Source organism: Phallusia mammillata, unplaced genomic scaffold, assembly GCF_965637545.1.
Source record: "Phallusia mammillata unplaced genomic scaffold, kaPhaMamm4.hap1.1 HAP1_SCAFFOLD_239, whole genome shotgun sequence".
Taxonomy (NCBI): domain Eukaryota; kingdom Metazoa; phylum Chordata; class Ascidiacea; order Phlebobranchia; family Ascidiidae; genus Phallusia; species Phallusia mammillata.
In genome coordinates, this window is record NW_027648971.1 from 1 (window position 1) to 20,859 (window position 20,859).

At 36.4% G+C, this 20,859-nt stretch overlaps 1 protein-coding gene and 1 long non-coding RNA gene across 3 annotated transcripts; both read left to right on the top strand.

Annotated features, from left to right (window-relative positions):
- Positions 1-73: 73 nt before the first annotated feature.
- On the top strand, positions 74-8,633 carry LOC145208396 (sushi, von Willebrand factor type A, EGF and pentraxin domain-containing protein 1-like; the record flags this gene model as incomplete). The annotated part of the gene is made up of 9 exons (XM_080078906.1): positions 74-257; positions 859-1,038; positions 1,423-1,602; positions 2,203-2,382; positions 2,985-3,164; positions 5,180-5,362; positions 6,117-6,290; positions 6,954-7,145; positions 8,168-8,633. Coding segments are annotated over 9 exons (1,644 nt in total), but the record flags the coding sequence as incomplete, so codon positions are not given.
- Positions 8,634-11,647: 3,014 nt separating this feature from the next.
- Positions 11,648-18,429, top strand: LOC145208397 (uncharacterized). Of its 2 annotated transcripts, XR_013854691.1 has the most exons (5): positions 11,648-11,717; positions 16,523-16,566; positions 16,986-17,081; positions 17,616-17,685; positions 17,910-18,429. It is a non-coding gene; the product is annotated as an uncharacterized LOC145208397 (long non-coding RNA). The 2 variants fall into 2 exon arrangements; XR_013854690.1 differs by lacking the exon at positions 11,648-11,717 and having other exon boundaries at positions 15,540-16,566.
- Positions 18,430-20,859: the final 2,430 nt, after the last annotated feature.

Genomic DNA, 20,859 nt, shown 5'->3' on the forward strand with positions numbered 1-20,859 from the left:
ATGTTTTTTTTTTCAAAATGTCTATGACCCCAATTGATGTTTGTTGTTTTTTAATTTGAAATCTGATTCTTTTTTAGAATGTGATGAACCTCCAGCTATTGCTGATGGAACTTTCACCCCAGCACCTCCCTACTCAATAACAGATACAATCTCATATAGTTGCATTGATCCTACTACACATACACTTGAGGGACCTAATCCTATTACATGTGGAGCAGATGGAAGATGGACTGCTGGCCCAGCCTGTGTTTTGATAGGTAAGTTTTGCAATTATAGAAGAAACAAGATTGGTTTAGACTGTAGCAATGCAATAACATGTTTAACTCAATCGTGATTTTATTTATCTTCACTTTATATTTCTTTCTTCATACATTACCAACAACTAGTTTGCTGAGAAACATTTGCTTTTGATTTTCATATGAAAAACACTCAATCAATTCATTCTAAAAACTTATCACAAGAAAAATTGTTTAAAAAAATAAATTAAACTAATAATATGAAAGGTACTTTCTGGATTCATTTTTCTATTTCCTGTGAATTTTTGTATTATTGACATAATCAGGGTTCTGCAATTCTTTACACCAAAAAAGGCTTTCACAATTATAAAGAATGCTGTTTGCTTTGTTAGTGTTGCATCTCCTTTCACCCCTTAACCTATTGCATTTACTATCTGTTTTTTTGCTAAACTATCTTTGTTGTTGTGCTTGGCCAAATTTTAAACTGTCAACTGATTCCAATAGTTTTACAGAACACTCAGTCTCATTGAAAGAATATTTCCGAGATGTTTTTTTTTTCAAAATTTCTATGACCCCAAATGATGTTTGTTGTTTTTTAATTTGAAATCTGATTCTTTTTTAGAATGTGATGAGCCTCCAGCTATTGCTGATGGAACTTTCACCCCAGCACCTCCCTACTCAATAACAGATACAATCTCATATAGTTGCATTGATCCTACTACACATACACTTGAGGGATCTAATCCAATTACATGTGGAGCAGATGGAAGATGGACTGCTGGTCCAGCCTGTGTTTTGATAGGTAACATTTTTGAAATATTTTTTTTACATCTAATGGTACCCATATTTTTTTCTGTTCTTAATTTACATTTTTTTCTGTTCTTAATTTAGGCTTCTGCAATTCTTTACACCAAAAAAGGCTTTCACAATTATAAAGAATGCTGTTTGCTTTGTTAGTGTTGCATCTCCTTTCACCCCTTAACCTATTGCATTTACTATCTGTTTTTTTGCTAAACTATCTTTGTTGTTGTGCTTGGCCAAATTTTAAACTGTCAACTGATTCCAATAGTTTTACAGAACACTCAGTCTCATTGAAAGAATATTTCTGACATGTTTTTTTTTCAAAATGTCTATGACCCCAATTGATGTTTGTTGTTTTTTAATTTGAAATCTGATTCTTTTTTAGAATGTGAAGAGCCTCCAGCTATTGCTGATGGAACTTTCACCCCAGCACCTCCCTACTCAATAACAGATACAATCTCATATAGTTGCATTGATCCTACTACACATACACTTGAGGGACCTAATCCAATTACATGTGGAGCAGATGGAAGATGGACTGCTGGTCCAGCCTGTGTTTTGATAGGTAAGTTTTGCAATTATAGAAGAAACAAGATTGGTTTAGACTGTAGTAATGCAATAACATGTTTAACTCAATCGTGATTTTATTTATCTTCACTTTATATTTCTTTCTTCATACATTACCGACAACTAGTTTGCTGAGAAACATTTGCTTTTGATTTTCATATGAAAAACACTCAATCAATTCATTCTAAAAACTTATCACAAGAAAAATTGTTTAAAAAAAAAAATTAAACTAATATTATGAAAACCACTTTCTGGATTCATTTTTCTATTTCCTGTGAATTTTTGTATTATTGACATAATCAGGGTTCTGCAATTCTTTACACCAAAAAAGGCTTTCACAATTATAAAGAATGCTGTTTGCTTTGTTAGTGTTGCATCTCCTTTCACCCCTTAACCTATTGCATTTACTATCTGTTTTTTTGCTAAACTATCTTTGTTGTTGTGCTTGGCCAAATTTTAAACTGTCAACTGATTCCAATAGTTTTACAGAACACTCAGTCTCATTGAAAGAATATTTCTGACATGTTTTTTTTTCAAAATGTCTATGACCCCAATTGATGTTTGTTGTTTTTTAATTTGAAATCTGATTCTTTTTTAGAATGTGATGAACCTCCAGCTATTGCTGATGGAACTTTCACCCCAGCACCTCCCTACTCAATAACAGATACAATCTCATATAGTTGCATTGATCCTACTACACATACACTTGAGGGACCTAATCCAATTACATGTGGAGCAGATGGAAGATGGACTGCTGGTCCAGCCTGTGTTTTGATAGGTAAGTTTTGCAATTATAGAAGAAACAAGATTGGTTTAGTCTGTAGTAATGCAATAACATGTTTAACTCAATCGTGATTTTATTTATCTTCACTTTATATTTCTTTCTTCATACATTACCGACAACTAGTTTGCTGAGAAACATTTGCTTTTGATTTTCATATGAAAAACACTCAATCAATTCATTCTAAAAACTTATCACAAGAAAAATTGTTTAAAAAAATAAATTAAACTAATAATATGAAAGGTACTTTCTGGATTCATTTTTCTATTTCCTGTGAATTTTTGTATTATTGACATAATCAGGGTTCTGCAATTCTTTACACCAAAAAAGGCTTTCACAATTATAAAGAATGCTGTTTGCTTTGTTAGTGTTGCATCTCCTTTCACCCCTTAACCTATTGCATTTACTATCTGTTTTTTTGCTAAACTATCTTTGTTGTTGTGCTTGGCCAAATTTTAAACTGTCAACTGATTCCAATAGTTTTACAGAACACTCAGTCTCATTGAAAGAATATTTCCGACATGTTTTTTTTCTTCAAAATTTCTATGACCCCAATTGATGTTTGTTGTTTTTTAATTTGAAATCTGATTCTTTTTTAGAATGTGATGAACCTCCAGCTATTGCTGATGGAACTTTCACCCCAGCACCTCCCTACTCAATAACAGATACAATCTCATATAGTTGCATTGATCCTACTACACATACACTTGAGGGACCTAATCCAATTACATGTGGAGCAGATGGAAGATGGACTGCTGGCCCAGCCTGTGTTATGATAGGTAAAAATCTTAGAAATATTTCTTCTAATTTCAGAATTGGCAGCCAATAGTGTACATGTTGGTTGTTTCACTGACTTGGACATGAATAAAAGAAACTACATTGATTTTAGATGCAACAATGTAATAAAATATTTCATTTAATAATAATTATGGGTCCCCTTCCCTGAAGGGGACACATCTTGATTTCACTCTGTTTTTTCTTTTTTTTTTCTTTTTTCCGCCGAAGTTTGTCCATGCACTTTTGGCATGAAATGTTTGGTGAATTTGGATGTGAACTTTCACAGATGGTAGATATAGTAAAGCAGATGTGCCATTTGCTTTGTTTGACTTGATAACCCCAGTATTTACCCTGCTAGCCCCAAAAATGTAAAACGTTTTTGTATGTTGCTGCGCACCACAAACGAAAGATTTCTGTGGTGTAATGGTATAATAAAGGCACCAGTGCGTATGGTACTTGTGTTTCATTTGGTGGGTGGTTTTGCAAGGGGTGTTAACAGCCTTATGACTTCAGAAGCGTTAACAAATGTTGCTAATAGCACGTCTAGTTGTCAGAAGTTTAAACATTGTTTGATTTGGATAATATTTTACATGACTGTTAATTGGGTCATCGTGGTTTCATATTTTATACTTTTGGGTGTTAAACCCCATCAGTTACCCCACTGACCCACTAAAATGGGTGAGTTTTTTAAACAGTGTCAGAATTGAGTGAAATTTGAAAAGCTTGCAGAATTTGTCATTTATTGGTGTCAATTGTTATGTTTAACCCTGTAACCCCAATATTTACCCCTCTAGCCCCATAATAAGGGTGAATTTTTTAAACAGTGTCCGAATTTGATGAAATTTGACAGCTCATAGAGTGTGCTATTTATAGTTGTTGTTTGTTATGTTCAACCCTGTTGCCCCAACATTTACCCCACTAGCCCCCTAAAATGGGTCCATTTTGTAAACAAAGTCAGAATTGAATGAAATTTACATAGCTTGTAGAGTGTGCCATTCATAGGTGTATAATGTTGTGTGTAACCCTGTTGCCCCAACATTTACCCCCCAAAATGGTTCAATTTTTTTTAACAATGTATGAATCAAATTGAATTTGGACAGTTTGTAGAGTGTACCATTTGTAGGTGTTGGTTGTTGTGTTAAACTCTGTAGTACCTATCATTTACTCCACTAGACCCCTACAGTCAAGTGCAATTCACCATTAATAGGAGCTGATTGTTGTGTTTTAGCCTATTTTCTCACTATTTACCACTTTTTTCTCAGATAGTTATACAATAGAAAAACCCTCATAAATGTATGAATGGAATGAATTTGAATAGTCTGTACTCCATACAGCGTATTTATTTAAGCACAGTACCGATCACTGTGTTTGACGTTACAATGCGAAACTTTCTCATTGTTATCTCTTGAAATGCGTTATTTACAACTTTGCATGTGTGGGGACCCATGAGTTTCTGCTTGCAGAAACAACTAACGTTATAAAAGATGGTGGATGATATGGGACCCAATATAAAATAAGTGTCGGATGTAAATATATGTTAAGAAATAGGTCACAGTGTCTGTGCAATGGCAATATATGCTAAGCCACCCTTCTAGTTGTATTTATCTTCATTTACCTTTACTTACATTACTGATAATTTTAATGGCAAGAACACTTGTTTAAATAAATAATTAAACTAATGCATGTGAAGGCAGTTGCTTGATACGGTTTCTGGTATAATTATTTTACAATTCAGATATGTTTTGTACTATGGGTAATGTTTCAAATGTAGAAGATATTTTTTAACTTGTTAGCATCATATACCTTATTATCCTATCTTAACCTAGTGCATTGCATGTCTGTTTTGATATAAACTACCTCTTTGCTATTGTTGAGTAATAAATCTGCACATTTCATTTATTTGTCTGGCTTTACTGAACCCTCAGCCCTATGCAGGAAATATTTATAACATGTATTTTTCTCTTCTAAGTTTGCGTTTTGTTTATTTGCAATGGATTTGACATGTGTGTTTTCTCAGAATGTGGTGCTCCTCCAATCATTAACCATGCTTCATTCGCTGGAGCAACTCCTCCCTACACACCAACTGAAACAGTCACATATAGTTGCGCTAATACTGCTACTCATAGACTTGAGGGACCTGCTGATGTTACATGCCAAGAAGATGGATGTTGGAGTTCTGGTCCAACCTGTGTTTTAATAGGTACGTTTATAAAAAAAAAGCTGATAGCCATGTTTATTCTTGACTTGACCTGGAAATGCAACAAACAGGACTGATTGAGATGTTCTAGTGGAAATAAACATACATTAAGCTTCTTTTTTCACATTTTAACATTCTTTGATCTGTAAGTGCTGATTGACCCATCTCGATAATAATACTTTCATTGATTAGAAGTAATGAATTTTCAATATGTTTTTTTTAACTGATAAAGGGTTGAAGTGCCATAAGTTGGCTATTCTAAGTTGCAGACAGTGCACACTGTTTCAAGCCAAAAGGTTTCTTCATTGCAGCTGGGTTATAATAGTCGTCTATTGGCTTAATGATTTTACATTGGCTATTCTAGCCATCCCACCAATTGTCTGTATTGATGGGACCTTGTGGACCGAAACGGTGTGCACTATCAATGTTTACTTATCAATTAATGCACATATCAATGCGTTAATATGATATAGTGACACTGAGACAGCACCGCTTTGGTTCCCAAGCAGTTACTTGGCCATTGTGAAACTTGTCCTTTTGATTTTTACCAAGTTCTGGCATCGAACAGATTTGGTGAAGCATGTGCTACATCAGCTTATGTGCCAATCATTTATACTTACTTTGTCTTTTTTGTATTATACCGGAATTGACTCAATTTTAGGTGGTAGTTTCCTATTTGCATGCCTGCTTTAAATCCACTTTTCTGGTTAAAAACTGTTGTTTACTGTGTAATAGCTGCTCTTTTTTGAAACCCTAGAATGTAGTGATCCTCCAGCTGTCCCTGATGCAACTTTCACTGCAGCATCTCCATATACACCAGATGATATGGTTACATACACTTGCAGTGCTACACATACACTTCAGGGAACTGCTACAATTACATGTGGAGCAGATGGAAAATGGAGTGCTGGTCCAGTTTGTATTGTTACAGGTATGTAGATCAATTTATTATGCCGTAATGTTTCAAATTTGAAGAAAAAGATTTGAATGTGGGGAATTATTTGTGTCTGATTAGTAAAGTCAAAAAGTTTGTTTTACTTTTCTTCTGTTTTATTGTGTTTTGATTAAATCTCTGTTATATATTTTTTGGTTCTAAAAAAAAAATGGTTTAATTCATTTTATGATTTGTTTGGTCTTTCTTGACATTATGTTAAGTGGCAGTTTTCTTGATTGCATGTCTTTTTGAAGCCATTGTTTGGTTAATTGGCGTTTCTTGTAGAATAGCTCCTGGTTTATGTAACTTTCTGTTTGTTTATGAATACAGCTGCAAAAAGTTCCAAAGCTGCATATTTAGCACGCAGTTTGTTACTTGTTTTTTTGCATCGTAAAATGACATTATATAATGACACCATTGTATTAACTTCACATATGGAACCATACACATGTGCTCAACAAAATGATTGCAATATAAAAACAAGGAGTTTAAATTTCAATTTTGATGTAAAATGGACAAAGTCGAAGTTTTAGTGAATGATTTGTGGGCTGTAGTTCCAATGTGGGAGATGCTCACTTTTCAGTGTCTTAGCCCACATAATCCACTTTCCGGTAATCCAATGGAAGGGCAAGTTTTTCCCTGTCTATTTGTGTTTTGCAGAATGTTGTCCTCCTCCATCTATTCCACTTGGTACATTTTCTCTGATTCAAGGCACATATTTACCAACAGATACAGTAACTTATGAATGTTGTAACGGTATAACAATCACTGGAACTTTTACCACAAACATGTGTGGAAGTGATGGAACATGGTCAGTTACTGGTGCTTCCTTGCCATCATGCACCCCAACAGGTCAGTTTATCTAGTACTTTAATAAAGTAAAAAGAATACTAAGAGCAACTATCAAGTTAGGTAGTCAAACGTGGTACAAGTACTCCATTATTGGATTCCAATCCTATGGTTTATTCATAGAGAAGTTTTAATGAAACATACTTTTTGCCATTTGTATGAACCAGCATTCCTGGCAAAATTTTAGTTATTGAAATAAAACATTAAGCATAATGCAAAATTGCTTTGCGTGCTCCCCACATGTGTTACGGTATGGCGTGAGATTTGTTAACACATGAATAATATTGCGACAAGGCAAACGTTTCGTGTTGCCAATAACAGACAGACGATCTAGGGTGACATCTTCGTACAGCTTAACTTCATGTAGCACAGTAAACAAGTCCACCCACACCAAAGTAAACTTACTTGCTTCAGCTTGTAAAGAACAGTTATATCTTGATAAAATATGCCTTCACCTACTCAAGTATGAGTTTGACGCAACGCACCATTCGCTATCGTGTCGTTGAGCTAAAAACAACCTAAAATAGTGATTTCCGCGAACACATTTCGGTAATTTATTTGTTCCGTGTTTTTAAACACGAATTGCTTATTCTGACACGAAACGTTTGATACTTAAAACGCCGCGTTGCGTATCACTTGCTATGATGGTGCAAATATAAAACGCTTCTAACTTAGCAGAAACAATTTTTTTTTGTCCAGTGGCGGATAAGTTTCCAATGCTTCCCGATTGGAAAAAAGCAATACCTCCAAAACGTTTTTCAATCCTTGCTCATAAAAATACATTTATTTTAGCCCATTTGTATCATAACTTGTACTGCGTTTTTGATGAACAAGGGATGTTGAACTGTAGGATTCGAACTGTGACGCTGCAATATTTGCTTTATTTTTTAGCACAGATAATGTGCCAGCAGTGTGCGATTGTCCCAATGCACATACATTACTGCTGAAAAAACGTATTTGTAACTTGAGTATTTACAGCACTGTATTGTTCCACCCGTATTTATTTTACATTTTTTTACATTTAGATTGCCCACCGCCACCCTCTTTGATTGAAGGTTTAGTTCAATCAAGTGATCAGAAGTTGACGTACCTGATCAACGAAATGGTCACATACGAATGTAACTTCGGTCTGAAGCCTGGTCAAGTTGATTCAAACACTTGCGGCGCTGATGGGCTTTGGACAAATACATTCCCTGATATTTGCAACGAGATGTGAAACTCATTTTCTCTTTTTGCTTTTGTTGTTGCTTTTTATGTTTTATTTCTATGTTAAGCGGAGTCCGAGAGATGATTAACATGCAAACACAGAATGTTGGGCCATTGCGTGCTGCACACAAGTATTTTACTAGGGAGTGGAGCTTTTCCGCATGAATAGTATTGCGAACGCTGCAGCATACAGCTTAACTTAAAATACGTAAACTGAAGAGATAATAAAACAACGATGCTAGTATTTTTGGTGTATACTAACATTGCATTACATTTCTCGCTCTTTTTACGAAAATAAATTCCTCGTTTAAGACAATTATATCTTTCTCAAGCATGCTTTCAACAGCCCTAAATATACTTTTTAGCTTACAGTTTTAATCCCGGCATTGGGAAGTGAAATTCCATCCGTTGTTTTTATGGGATCGGGAAAGTGTTGGAACCTCCCTGAACGGTAAAAAGGCAAAGAAGCACTTTTTAGAATGCTTATTTGCGCAAAAAGTACAGCAATGATTCCTTTTTACACGCATGTTAGACCAGTGGTTCTCAACCGCCGGTCCGCGGACCGGCACCGGTCCGCGTCAACGTGTCGGCCGGTCCGCCAAATATATTACAATTTTATATCTCATTTGCAAAATGCAAGATGTTGAAGGCAGAGAAATCGTGTGGAAGTCAACGCTCTACTTCGCCTTGCAGAAACTTCATTAGAACCGCGTTTAACACGCATGATATCAACAGACAGCAGTAAACTTCCCAATTAATTGAATTTTTCATACTTTTTTTGATCTGCATATTTTTGTCGTGATGACATTTTGGGTTGATTTTGAAAGTCCACCGGTCCGCAAAATTATTTCTGAAAGTTTACCGGTCCGCAAACTTAAAAGGTTGAGAACCACTGTGTTAGACGCAACACTATTTTTTGCAACACTAGCCTAAATAAAAGTTGTTGAATGTATAAAATTCAAATGTGCCATTCCGTTTCAGGATGACATCATGCCTAAATGTACATTTGCACTGGGTTCCTTTTTTAGTCGGAAATCGACTAAGTCCCCAAAGCAGCATTTTTTTGAATAGTTAAAAAAGTTAAGCATGACAACATAAAGCCAAATTGTGCAACAAGGTTATTTGAGTTCATGGTCAAAACTCAACAAGTTCCAATCACGGAGCTCCATCCCCTTTAAAGATTGCTTCATGGGGTGCGAACCTAAAGTTAGTTGGACCGTTTCAGGCTCAGTTGACAAAGTGCATTGATGATGACATCAGCGATTGTTGAAACGTCTGCATAATGTATTCTATATACACAAATTCTCTGATAGTTGTGTTTTTAATTAAGTACTAAATTAGTAAGTCAGTGTATAGTGTTCCTCTTTTTTGTTGTGTTATTGTAAAAACCGAGGGTGTGACTGTCTCTTGTAGTTGCGCAGCAGTAAAGATGAAACGATTGAAATCCACGTTTGCCAAATCAAATTTCCAAAAAAAACTGTTCTTCAAACTAACCCTAAAAATAAAACTACTGAATCTGAAACAAACCACAAAGTGGATGAATTTTACAGAATGAATGTTAAATACTTGAATAGGAGACAACCTGCCCAAATAAAATGCCCCCCACAACCCGACGTCAAAAACGTCCAACTAGGCGACAAAAGCATTATCCTGTGCAGGGTTTTTTTGGTTTGGTTTGGGTGACCGCTAAGTAGTTTTAAGAGACCGCAAGTGTTTCATTTAAATACCAACAAATCCAAAATTTTCCAAATTGGTCCAAAGTCCAAATTTTGGGAAACCGCTGGAGAAATTTGAAAACACCTTAAAATAAACACTGATAAAACTAATTTCAAAAGACAAATTTTGAAACGATTTTGCGCACGACTAGGATTTTGCACTCGGTACCTTTTATCTAGATTGCGTGGTCGGTACTACTTCATTCCATAATCGTTATGAAAAGACTGATGAATTGTTGTGAGTAAATTGGATTTCTTGATCAAGCACGAATTAGCAAATCAGTTTTGAACAGTGAACTGTTCTCAGCCACTTCGTTAATTTTTTCGCGGTTATGCGGCTTGAAGCGTTGCGGTTGCACACCTGCAAAATAATGACACCACATGTTTTGCTCACCAAAATGTATCGTTAAAAGCTGATTTAAACACATTTAACGTGCAGAAAAAAAGCGCAAAATTTTACACTTATCTTCCGGTTCAAAGATTGGTTTTAGAAAGATAAACAACTAAATGTTGTTGGCTGGTTTCTCGTGCTCTAAGTTCACAACTGGCTAAAGCTTTTGGCAAGTTTTACTGTTAATAACCTTTGAAAAGATTGTCGATTTGTTGGATTTTAGGCATGAACCATTTTAGGCAGAACCGTAATTTGGTTTAAATATTTGTTTTTATGGCATGAATTGCCGTTTAGAAGAAGTGTTTTTGCATGGTTTATTCATTTTGCAATATTTGCTTTGCAATACATTTATGATATGCCCACTATTGTGTTTTGTCATTGGCAATTTACTTGCAATATTTATAAAAAAATTTACAAATTAATTTCTTGCTAAGTAAAATATAATAGTCCAAATTTTTCCACCCTGTTTCTTGAGATAAATCGAATAATATGAAAATTTCTGACTTAAACATTGACTTAGGTTGCACGCAACGCAAATTACGGTAAGCCTTTGTTGGTGAACAAAAATACGAAGTTGTGCATAATGTTCAAGTATAGTTGCCTAGTATAACAAGTTTTCAAAAACTGACTTAAAAACGTTATATTTCAGGACACTAAATGTGAAAAAAAATCTTCTTTATTAAGTGTCTGTCAACAATTCGGATGGATCATAACCAAATGCGTCATTGGCCCGGCAAAGAATGTGTAGCCTATGTTTTTGATGTCAAGTATTTATTCGATTAAACGCGATAAACTACACCTTTAGCTTATCCCTAGTAAAATTTGCCAAATTATTTCCACATAAAGTAACAGAAAGACGAATTTTGATTCTTTTTCAACCCTGTCGTGTAGGCGGTAGTTTATTTCCAGCGCTTGCCCAGAGGGATTCGACCCGCCGCATTTTTTTGCGGTTACACAGTTGCATATTACAGTTGCCTTGCTTGGCTGATAAGCCGAAAAGCTTCCTTATAACTCACAGAACCACTTTATTTTGTAAGTTTATTTTAAGATTATACCTAAGTGCTAACGTAAAAAAAACATTACAACGAAGTATGGCAACGAATAAACGGGGCAAAGGTTTGTTTAAACAATTTGACTTCCATTGGTGGTTGCTGACTCTGGTGGTCTGTGTTTTTCTGTTCTTCTATTCAAGCAACGCACAAACTTGTGAAGTCTCGTTGTCGTCGCGTGTGATGGCAGAAATGTTGCAGAGTGCGAGGAAAAGTAAGTGTTATAAATCAGTTTCTTGTAATTTGAGTCATTTGACGTCAAGTCTAGACTCGTACCTCTCAAAACCCGGGTCTGGTGTACTTTCTTGACCAAACGCAATAACTTCCGAACCCTATGACGTAACCTTACGATATTGATATATAATGAACTACGTCATAACCCGGATACGTCACACACATAATGACGTCACTATGACGTCATCATAAAATTTTACAGGCCTTCTAAAAAACACCGTTTTGTGAAATACTCATCGTAGCGAGCCGAAACTTTATACATGACGTCATCACACCTTCTGATGACGTCATGCAAAAAATGACGTCAATCGCTCATCATTAACACAACTTTTTTACACCTTAAACTAAGTTAACCCTGTGACGCGACCAGCGCAAGCACAACAGTCGCGTCTCTGCCGTAAAATAGGAGTAAGGTACCATTCAACACAAATTTTACGACAAAACAGCCTCCTTTTGCCCAAAAGCGTCACAACAAAAGCAGTTTTCTCGCCTTTTCTCCTTCTTCTGACATTGACAAATATTATTAATACAAAATAAATCATGAAAAACGTTTCATTTTGTAATTAGGTATATGATTTCCATGAATCCGCGAATTATGACGATATTGGGTTCCTTTCATCTCTTATATCCCATACGAGCAAAGTACGAAAGAGGTATACACTGAATCCAACACCGCAGTATATGAGCCTACTGGGCAAAAGGTAGAACGCGCAGAGCGACAATCCGGGTACCGTTGGAAAGGTCTATCCCTCCTCTCGACCTTGCACCCCCTCACTTTGCCCTCCCAAGGACGTGCGCCACCCAGCGATTGTTTAAACAAAGGTGATTTTCGTCGCATTGTGACGTCACAACGGATTATGGTAAAATTATGGGACCGCGCTCGATGGAAAGAGTAATACTTCTTGATAGTTCGTACAAAATTTCGAATTGATACCTCAAAAGGTGTGTCGTTAAGAGCTGCCCCAAGGGGGGCACCTCGAAGTGACGCAATCGCGGACTTCAACAACGTAAAAGGGCTATGCTTGCACCAAGTGTAGTTTCTTGACCAGAATTCGCGAGCCCACTACGCAAAAAGTAGAACGCGCAGAGCGACAATCCGGGTACCGTTGGAAAGGTCTATCCCTCCTCTCGACCTTGCACCCCCTCACTTTGCCCTCCCAAGGACGTGCGCCACCCAGCGATTGTTTAAACAAAGGTGATTTTCGTCGCATTGTGACGTCACAACGGATTATGGTAAAATTATGGGACCGCGCTCGATGGAAAGAGTAATACTTCTTGATAGTTCGTACAAAATCTTCTTTCAAAAAATAGATTTTTGTTTTTTGTGTTTTCATTCTTTTTCGTTTAAATGTAATGACTGATAAGCAGGGTTGCCATCGACTTGAAACCAAAAATAAGGACAACCGAAAAAATCAAATTTTCATACGAAACAAAGCAAGCGTTTGTGAACAAATCTTTGCATTGATACGAGCCATGACATATCATATGCAATATTTTGGCCAGAAACAATCTGTTCCAGCAACCCCTTGTTCGTAGAAAATGTTTCGTGCATTTCACAACAGCTCAGGTCTAGGTTTACTTTCACCTGTAGCAGGGATTTAACTCATAATTGTTGAAAATAAGACAAAAGGACTACAGTCAGAAATAAGGACATTTCTTAGAAATAAGGACAATACATTTTTCTGAGACATTGCCCTTAAAAATAAGGACAAATCTTAGAAATAAGGACGGTATGGCGACCCTGCTTATACGCAAGGTTCCAATCGACATGGACCCCAGAATAAAATATAACCGCAATATGGCTTAAAAAGTAACAAAACACACTATGGCTTTTTTGGCGAAACGAAATATAGGTTTTTAAACAAATCTTATGGTAACCCTGCTTACACGTGATACTCTGTAGCAAACAGTATTTGTTTCCGCTTGTCTGTTTCCGCTAGCATTTTTTGTGTTATTTTGGCAACAATCAAGATCTTTTGATTAATTTTTTTACGGCCCGTCTGCTTCTTCCAGTTAAAATTAGTAATTTGAGCGACAAAACCTACATTGACTGCGTTTTCATGTCCTATCAGACGTTACTTATTTGGACCAACAGCCAAAAAACTCAGTTAAAGCTGCAAACACTACCAAACAAGGCAGATCCTCAATTTGCTGAGAGGGATAGACTTGGGAAATAGTTTTTTTTTAAATGACTAAGCTTTGAACCAAGTTTTGTAGCAGTTTCAATGAATTTACCTTTCCCACTTCCCCATAAGCTCTACGCGCCAACATTTTTACAGATAGACTATATCGATCGTTTCAAATAGGTCTCAGTAGTTGTTGCCGGAATCTGTTTTCAGCTGATGTGTAAAGAACGTCATTATTTTACTTTGTAAAAGATGTAGCTTTTGAGGGAATTTCGGAACCATTTTTCTACCTGCGAATACAACAACAAACTAACGACATAAGCTTACTTTGGTCCGATGATTTTGTTATCCGAAACTGTTTCTTAAATCGACAGTACGCCCACAGGCCTAACGTTAACGACCGACTTGCGTTTGCTACAAGCTTCAAAACAAATTTATAATTGACTAATTTAGATTTCCCTTGTCGTGCAGTTTCGTGACGCACGCTACGTTTTAATTATAATTAACGCTCTATAAAGCACCACTAAAAACCTATATGTGCAAGGTGTTCTGATTAATACTATATTTTTCCGCTTTTCTCCATTGAAAAATAACATATACCTGTTTTTATCTTCACATAAGTGTAAACATATTTCATCTTGTTTTACCTGTTGAACATCCACAACCAAATGTAAACAAAATTTTCTTGCTTTACTTGTAGTTTGTGGATAAACACAACATATCAAAGCAGCGATCGCTTTTAATTTTTACAATAAACTTTTCGCAAAATGTAAACTGTAAACTCTCCTAACACAAAGAACTACACCTTCAACTAGCCTAATCACGAACATCAGCAAAAGCACAGCAGTGTGCAGCGTAATTACACAAAGGGGACCGCAAGCGTATTTGCTTAATTTTTGGACAAAATGTTAATTACTGAGCCTCTGCATACGGCACCACGGTAGATAAAAGAACAAAAATAATGACAATTGGCGTAACTGGTCATGTTTCATCAATAAAACGTAACTAAGATTTAAACTCTTGTTACAATGTATCTAAAACGGGCGTCGCGCATCTGGTCGATAATTATCTTATTGAGTTAAAGATTTCACAGTGGGAAAAACTAGCTACGGCAATATTTTTGTATTGAAAACAAAACCAGAAGACATCAAAACAACAACCATGTGGTGAAAGTACAAGACCGAGAATGCGGATCAACCTTTTCAACGATACCCCGATTGTCGCTCCAGGCTCTTTGCGTAGTGGGCTCGCGAATTCTGGTCAAGAAAGTACACTTGGTGCAAGCATAGCCCTTTTACGTTATTAAAGTCTGCGATTACGTCACTTCGAGGTGCACCATTGGGGCAGCTCTCAACGACAGACCCTTTGAGGTATCAATTCGAAATTTTGTACGAACTATCAAGAAGTATTACTCTTTCCATCGAGCGCGGTCCCATAATCCGTTGTGACGTCACAATAAGACGAAAACCTCCTTTGTTTAGACAATCGCTGGGTGGCGCACGTACTTGGGAGGGCAAAGTGAGGGGGTGCAAGGTCGAGAGGAGGGGTGGGCCTTTCCATCGATATCGGGATTGTCGCTTTGTAAAGAATTGCCTTTTCCATCGAACCTGATCCAATGTTTTGCAATATTCTTTTTGGGCATCGCAATTCACATATAATTGTTCATTTGATTTACGGCTGTTGGTGACTTGTAATTGGGTCAGTATGATCACGCGCGGGTGGAACCATATGAACAGGCATTTCCATGCACGGTTTCTTGCTTTGGATGCAATCATTCATCATCGCCATTTTGAATATTATTTCGGGAGTGTACCTAACTCCTGTTTTACGGCAGAGACGCGACCGTTGTGCTTGCGTTGGTCGCGTCACAGGGTTAACTTAGTTTAAGATGTAAAAAAGTTGTGTTAATGATGAGCGATTGACGTCATTTTTTGCATGACGTCATCAGAAGGTATGATGACGTCATGTATAAAGTTTGGGGTCGCTACGATGAATATTTCACAAAATGACGTTTTTTTGAAGGCCTGTAAAATTCTATGATGACGTCATAGTGACGTCATTATGTGTGTGACGTATCCGGGTTATGACGTAGTTCATTATATATCAATATTTTTAGGTTACGTCATAGGGTTCGGAAGTTATTGCGTTTGGTCAAGAAAGTACACCAGACCCTCAAAACCCTTGGCATTTTTTTTAATTTTTCGCTTTTCTAATGCCTTGTTTTTGGACCGTTAATACTCTGAACAGATCCTTGTATAGTGTTTGCGTTTCGAAAAAACAACCAAACAATCACATGTGAAAGTTTTATGGTGTGCTTTTGGGTGTGCATTTTTTTAATACTGTTTTCTGTAATTAAAATACAAGCTTAAAATTACACCTATGATATGAACATGTATAAGCAAACTAGGGTCTAGCAAGATTGTACACTAGACTCACAAACTGTTTTCTAAGATTTTTATCGCACTGCTGAAGTAAATAATGACATACCAGACTGTTTGAGTATTGGCATGCAGAATTTCAAATACACACAATTTGTACCAGGCCATGAAAGCAGCATGACTTGCCCTGAGGCAAAATGATTATGTTCTTGATATTTTAAAACCAACCGTAAAATCCAATACACTTGAAGCCCTAGGCGAATTTTGTGATTTTTTCGCAGTGGTTGCTGTTGGGATGTGACACTAAACACATGCTACCAAATGGGTAAGTTTAAAATGAACTTCTCAAGAATGTTTGTGGTTTTTGTTGGTTAATGTTGAAAAGATTCATAAGTAACTATGCAAAAACAGAAGCACAGATTACTACAAGTATATAAGTACTGCTAACGTTGCTAGCAACTTTGACTTAAGGATTATTTTAAACACAGCTAACCCACTTTAAAAAGTTAAAACAAAGTTGTTTGTTTAAATAGACTACTACAAGCAGATTTTTTATCAAAACCAGTTGTAACATAAATTAAGTGCTCAAGTTTCACAATATATTCATGTTCAAACACATTCATTTATTTGACATTAGATATTTAGTGTTTATCACAGACACACAAACAATGTTTATTGACATTTAGTATTATTATAGTGTATATATTCTGTTTATTGACTGACACAACTGATTTTTTTTGGCAGGTGAGGTCTTTGGAGATGCAGAAGATGCAGAAAGTCGCAGCAAGCGGAGTCTGTGCGACATAAAAATCCGTGTGGTTTTGGGAGTAACTTACCTATGTGGGTACATCAGTAAATGTTTGATAGAAAGTTAAATCTGTTAAAAAATTTTTTACATAGTAATGTTTGCGTGTGTATTTATTGTATTTACTAGGGATAGGCCAAGCTGAGCCAGAACCTGAATACTCGGTACCGAGCATCGCTTATTTTGATGCTCGGTGCTCAATAAGTTTGCATATGCATGACCTGCTAACATACGAAACTAGTGTTTTGAAAAGGCATCCAATTGCTGTTTTGGTCCATCCCTAGTATTTGTATTTAAAAGTGTTTTAGGTGTTCTTTATACATCCTATCAAAACAGTTACTAGTTTGCATATACATGCGTCTGCAGACCAATTCGCTTTGCTTTAAAAAACAATCACATTTGTAGTAGTAAATCGTTAAATGGGATATAGAATTTATTAATTGGCTGTATATGAGAAAGCCACCTTAATATTTTTTTTAAATATGCATATTTATACAGATTTTGTAAAAAACTTTTCCGTCGCTTTTTAAATGTTGATTTTTATTGGTTGTTGTATATTTGTTTTACAGGTTGCTTTGTTTAGTAAGTCCATGTTGCTGGGATGACGTGACAAATAGATGTTATGCTTCCTTTTCTTAGGTTAGTAAAATCAACATTTAATACAACACAGCTCAACTAGTATTAAATAAATTGAAATACAAAACTCAACTGACTTGTGTTTTGGTTTCTCATTTTGAAACCTGTTCCAATGTTCTTGCAACTATTTTTGTTTTGCCACCATATAAGACTTACCAGTTAATCGAGACTGGTCATTAAACTTCAATTAAATTATTAAACCGTTATTGTATTACTTATTTTCACAGGGGAGACCACACAATTAACACCTGGAGGCATCAACGCTTAGTATACTAACCCTGCTGAAGTAAGACACACCCACAAAAAATACTTAACCAAATCAGTCCAATTCAGTTCCATACAAATGTAAACTGATGTAAACAACCCCATTACATCTAAAGTTTTGCGGAGCCACTGGCTTAATAATTGCCCACACATTTTCTCGAAGTTTTTTGTCTAAGCCTGCGAAATTGTGACATGTACACCAGCACTTATTACCCACTCCACAACTTGCATCTACTTAGTCCTATTATAAAATTAAAGCTGATGTAATCAAGTTTCAATGTTACTTGTTGCACATTAACAACAGTTTTACTAGAGTCCAATTCTCAACCTGTGTGTTATGTTTTGAAACTGTCTGGTTTAAAATATCTAAAAAAAATACCCTGTAGTGGTTCTTTCAGCTTGAAATGCGGACCTTAACCCCCTCACTTGAACATACTGCCTCTAACTTTATCTATCTAATATAAAAGAAATGCTAACACAAAGCTCAAGTGAGTGTTTTGTTGTTTCGAAGTTCAGTCGCAAAGTCAGAGTGAAATCCTTCTGATACTTTTCTAACTCAACCAGTCGAAATAGTTAAATAACCGATAAAAAGCTCGAAGTTACAAAAACTAAGTTGTCAAGTTGGTCTGGTCTTCACCTTTAGGCATTTGTTCAGTCCTGCGCGGTTGCACGCATGCAAACTATTGACCGCCTTTGGGTGGAAAAAATGTTCTGTTGCAGGTTAGTTTGTTTCATTTCTGCGCACACAGTGAGGCCGCTGTCGACATTGTTCCTTCAATGCAAGTCCGTTTGATATTTGTTTGCGATTTGTGGAGCTTATGACGTTAGTTTAATTTAATTGGGATGGAGCAGTGCCACTCAAGTTTCTTGCTCAGAGAAACACAAGTAGCCGAGCCAAGATTAGAGACCACAACCTTGTGAACACAATACGGTTACGCTAGCCACTTGGCCACCTCGGCCACTTTGATTGATGTACAACTTGTTTTAATTTTGTAACCATAATGTATTTTGTATTAAGTGTTTTGAATGGATGTGGTCGGGCGTGAACTACATGTGTCGAACATCGGACGTAACAACAGTTTTTAAAACAACGGTTTAGTTACAATGTTTGTTGGTTAATCTCATGGCATGTGTTTGCTGTGTTGTTAAAGACCCCAAATATCCACATACTTAATTCCAGCGATCCAGTCTTAACATTTTAGCGTTTCCAGAAACTTAATAAAGTCCAAAAAATCGGGTTTCAACCGCCGACCTACCCCAGGCAATTCGAGTGCTTTGAGCTCACCATAGCTCGTATGTAGCCTAAGATGTTTGCAGATAAATAAGAACTTGACGGCAAGAATACTTAATATCAAGAGCAGAGAATTTTCGTTTAGAGCTTCAAACAGATCTGCAAATTTACCAATGTGAGATTTAAGCTTATTTATTTACAAACTCCAAAGTTGCTTTATCGTTGTGATAGTCCCAATAGAGCTTACTACAGGAGTGTTAAAACAAATTAGATTAATTTTTTACGTGGATGTCAACCATAGGACAGTGAATTGTATCTCCGAAAGTGGCAAGCACGAAGTGTTTGAATACTCGTTTCATGCTTTGGTAAGCTTTAGGTTTAATATAGTTGAGTCTTCAAACGTTGGCAACCATGTTTAGGTTTCAAGCAATACGTACATGAATTGAAGTAACTTAAGATAATCAGCCATAATTTTCAGTGTTTAGCGTTAGGTAATAGATGGAACCAAATAACATCAAAATATGATGGCCAACAGACGGAAGAAGCATGTTTCAATGCAACATATTATCTCACGATGCTTGTCTGGGACTCTGGCGGTCAGTGTTATGTTTTGTTTTCAATCAAGTCTCGCACAACAAACTCAGTTAACTTGTGACATTTCAACTTCTTCACGGATACCCTGCGACGTGGGAAGCATCAATCCAATTCAATGTCTGATAAGGTGAGATTAAGAGCATCGTTTATAAGCTTTTTCATTACCCAAAAAGTGAGACGTGACTTTAACACCTTTTATGAAATAATATTCGAGCCCGAACCCGAATGTTCAAGCTAGAAATTCGACCCGAACCCGAACCATCTTTGTGAAGTCCGTTTAGGCCCAAAAGTTTGAATGACAGGCGTATACATTAAAGCCTCAGAAATGACCAATACAACCAGCACAATAGACAAATGGTCTTGAACAAGGCGTTTTAGGGTTGTTTGACATTAGGTCAGGCCCAGCAACTGGCCACTTAGCCAGTCAAATATATTTCAAGAATGCTGACACCAAGTTTAAAGTCAGGACCGAAACAAGCCCGTTTTTTGATAAATCCAAGCCCGAACCCGGCCCGAAAAGCCCCGCCCGACTTCCAATTCTGGTTGGTGGACCCTGTTAAACTTATCTCACAAACTGTTCAAAAAAACTAGGTATCTGAATGCCGTTTCACGTTCCTTCAGTGGAATCGTTTTTTGCGGTTGTTGGTAACATTTAAGTTCAACCGCGAAATGCGAATTAGGGATCCAGCAGAACGTAGCGGTGTAATTGGATCGCCTGCGCAAAAGTCGCGCGTCTGTAGCGCTTTACGGCGATGTCAAAGTGTGTAAGAAAAAACTGTATTTTTTACCTATTATGCACAGGTCGAAAACCAAACCGATGATTACCCCGGAATCACGCTTAGTTGCTTTCTTACTTCATTTTGAATCGCCAAATGCGGTATTTTTATTTTTTTAGCGGTTGATACGTGAGATATGCAATATTTAAACAAAACAAGTTTCAGCGTATCTTAATGGATATTTTTTGTTAAAGAGAACGAGGATAAATTAGCACCCCTTTTAAAGCATTAATTTGATTGACAACACTGTTTTTTAGTTAGAATACTTTTTTAGCTTGAAAAAATATTTAATATTGATTATGTTGTTTATGG